Source organism: Frankliniella occidentalis, unplaced genomic scaffold (genome assembly GCF_000697945.3).
Source record: "Frankliniella occidentalis isolate FOCC.00 unplaced genomic scaffold, Focc_3.1 Scaffold327, whole genome shotgun sequence".
NCBI classification, from domain to species: Eukaryota; Metazoa; Arthropoda; class Insecta; order Thysanoptera; family Thripidae; genus Frankliniella; species Frankliniella occidentalis.
In genome coordinates, this window is record NW_026267450.1 from 323,510 (window position 1) to 324,553 (window position 1,044).

The 1,044-nt window shown below is 73.4% G+C and overlaps 1 protein-coding gene across 1 annotated transcript in view; it reads right to left on the reverse strand.

The window, feature by feature from the left end:
* Nucleotides 1-976, reverse strand: part of LOC127751062 (diacylglycerol kinase theta-like) — a 22,020-nt gene extending 21,044 nt beyond the window's left edge. Inside the window, exon 1 of the mRNA XM_052274026.1 lies at nucleotides 367-976. Coding sequence (XP_052129986.1) covers nucleotides 367-577 — 211 coding nt within the window. The 5' untranslated portion in view covers nucleotides 578-976. The remainder of the gene's footprint in view (nucleotides 1-366) is intronic.
* Nucleotides 977-1,044: the final 68 nt, after the last annotated feature.

Below are 1,044 nucleotides of genomic sequence, written 5' to 3' on the forward strand. Positions count from 1 at the left end.
GGGGGCAAGTCCGTGGGGGCCACCGCAGCACGCACACGCGCCCATGCACGCACACACGCGCGCGCGGGCGCGCTCACACACAGTCGCTTGCATGCACGCGCCCGCGAGTGCGTCCGCACGTCCCGTCCAACCCCCCCGCGCCCGCGCCCGCGCGCACACGCTCATGCAGCAGTGCACGGAGACACGCGGCGGGGGTGTGGTGCGACACAGGGACACGCCCCCACCCCACTCCCCCCCCCCTCTCTCACACACACGCACTCACGGCCCTCGGCAGGCGGGCACGCACACTAACACAGTCAACAGGCGCAGCCCTCATCGGCCCCACAGCCCTAGGGCCGGGGCCCTACGGGGCACAGCCCAGCTCACCTTCGCAGCTGTAGCCCTGCCCGATGAGACCCCACAGCATGTCCCCGCAGTGGTGGCAGTAGGTCGGCCTGTGGTACGTCTTCTTGGTGAAGCTGTGCCCGAGGCCGTTGGGCCCCTGGCCGGGCCCCAGGCCCTGCCCCGGGCCGGGGCCGGGGCCGCTGCTGGCTGGGGCCGTGGCCGCGGCGTCGAGCAGCGCGGCGGACGCCATCATCCCAGGCGCAGCTCGGCTCCGAGCGCGACCGTCGCCTGCGCGGCTGCGCGCCACGACTTCACCGTGCTATCGCGACCATATCACATGTCTAGGTGATCTCGGAACCGAACGCGAACATGGTAGCGCCTGAGGGAGCCCCTGCAGCCCGTGAGCGAGAGGCGGCCCCTGGGGCAGCCCGTGAGGCAGCCAGTGAGGCAGCCCCTGCAGCTCACATGGCACGGACACGGCGGGGGGGGCATTGCCTCATCACTCGCCCAGGGATCACTCCGCCTGCTCCGCCTGCTGCGCCTCCGCGCATCGCATGAGGGGGTCGAGACCCGCACGGCACCGCGGCTCCGCTCCGCGCTCCGCTCCGAGCAGACGAGACGCCCAAGCGCCACTAGAGCACTAGGCCCGCCCCGCTCCGCGCCCCGCCGCGCCCCGCCGCCTCGCCCCTCAGGCTGCGGCAAGCCCTGCCTGCCCTGCCA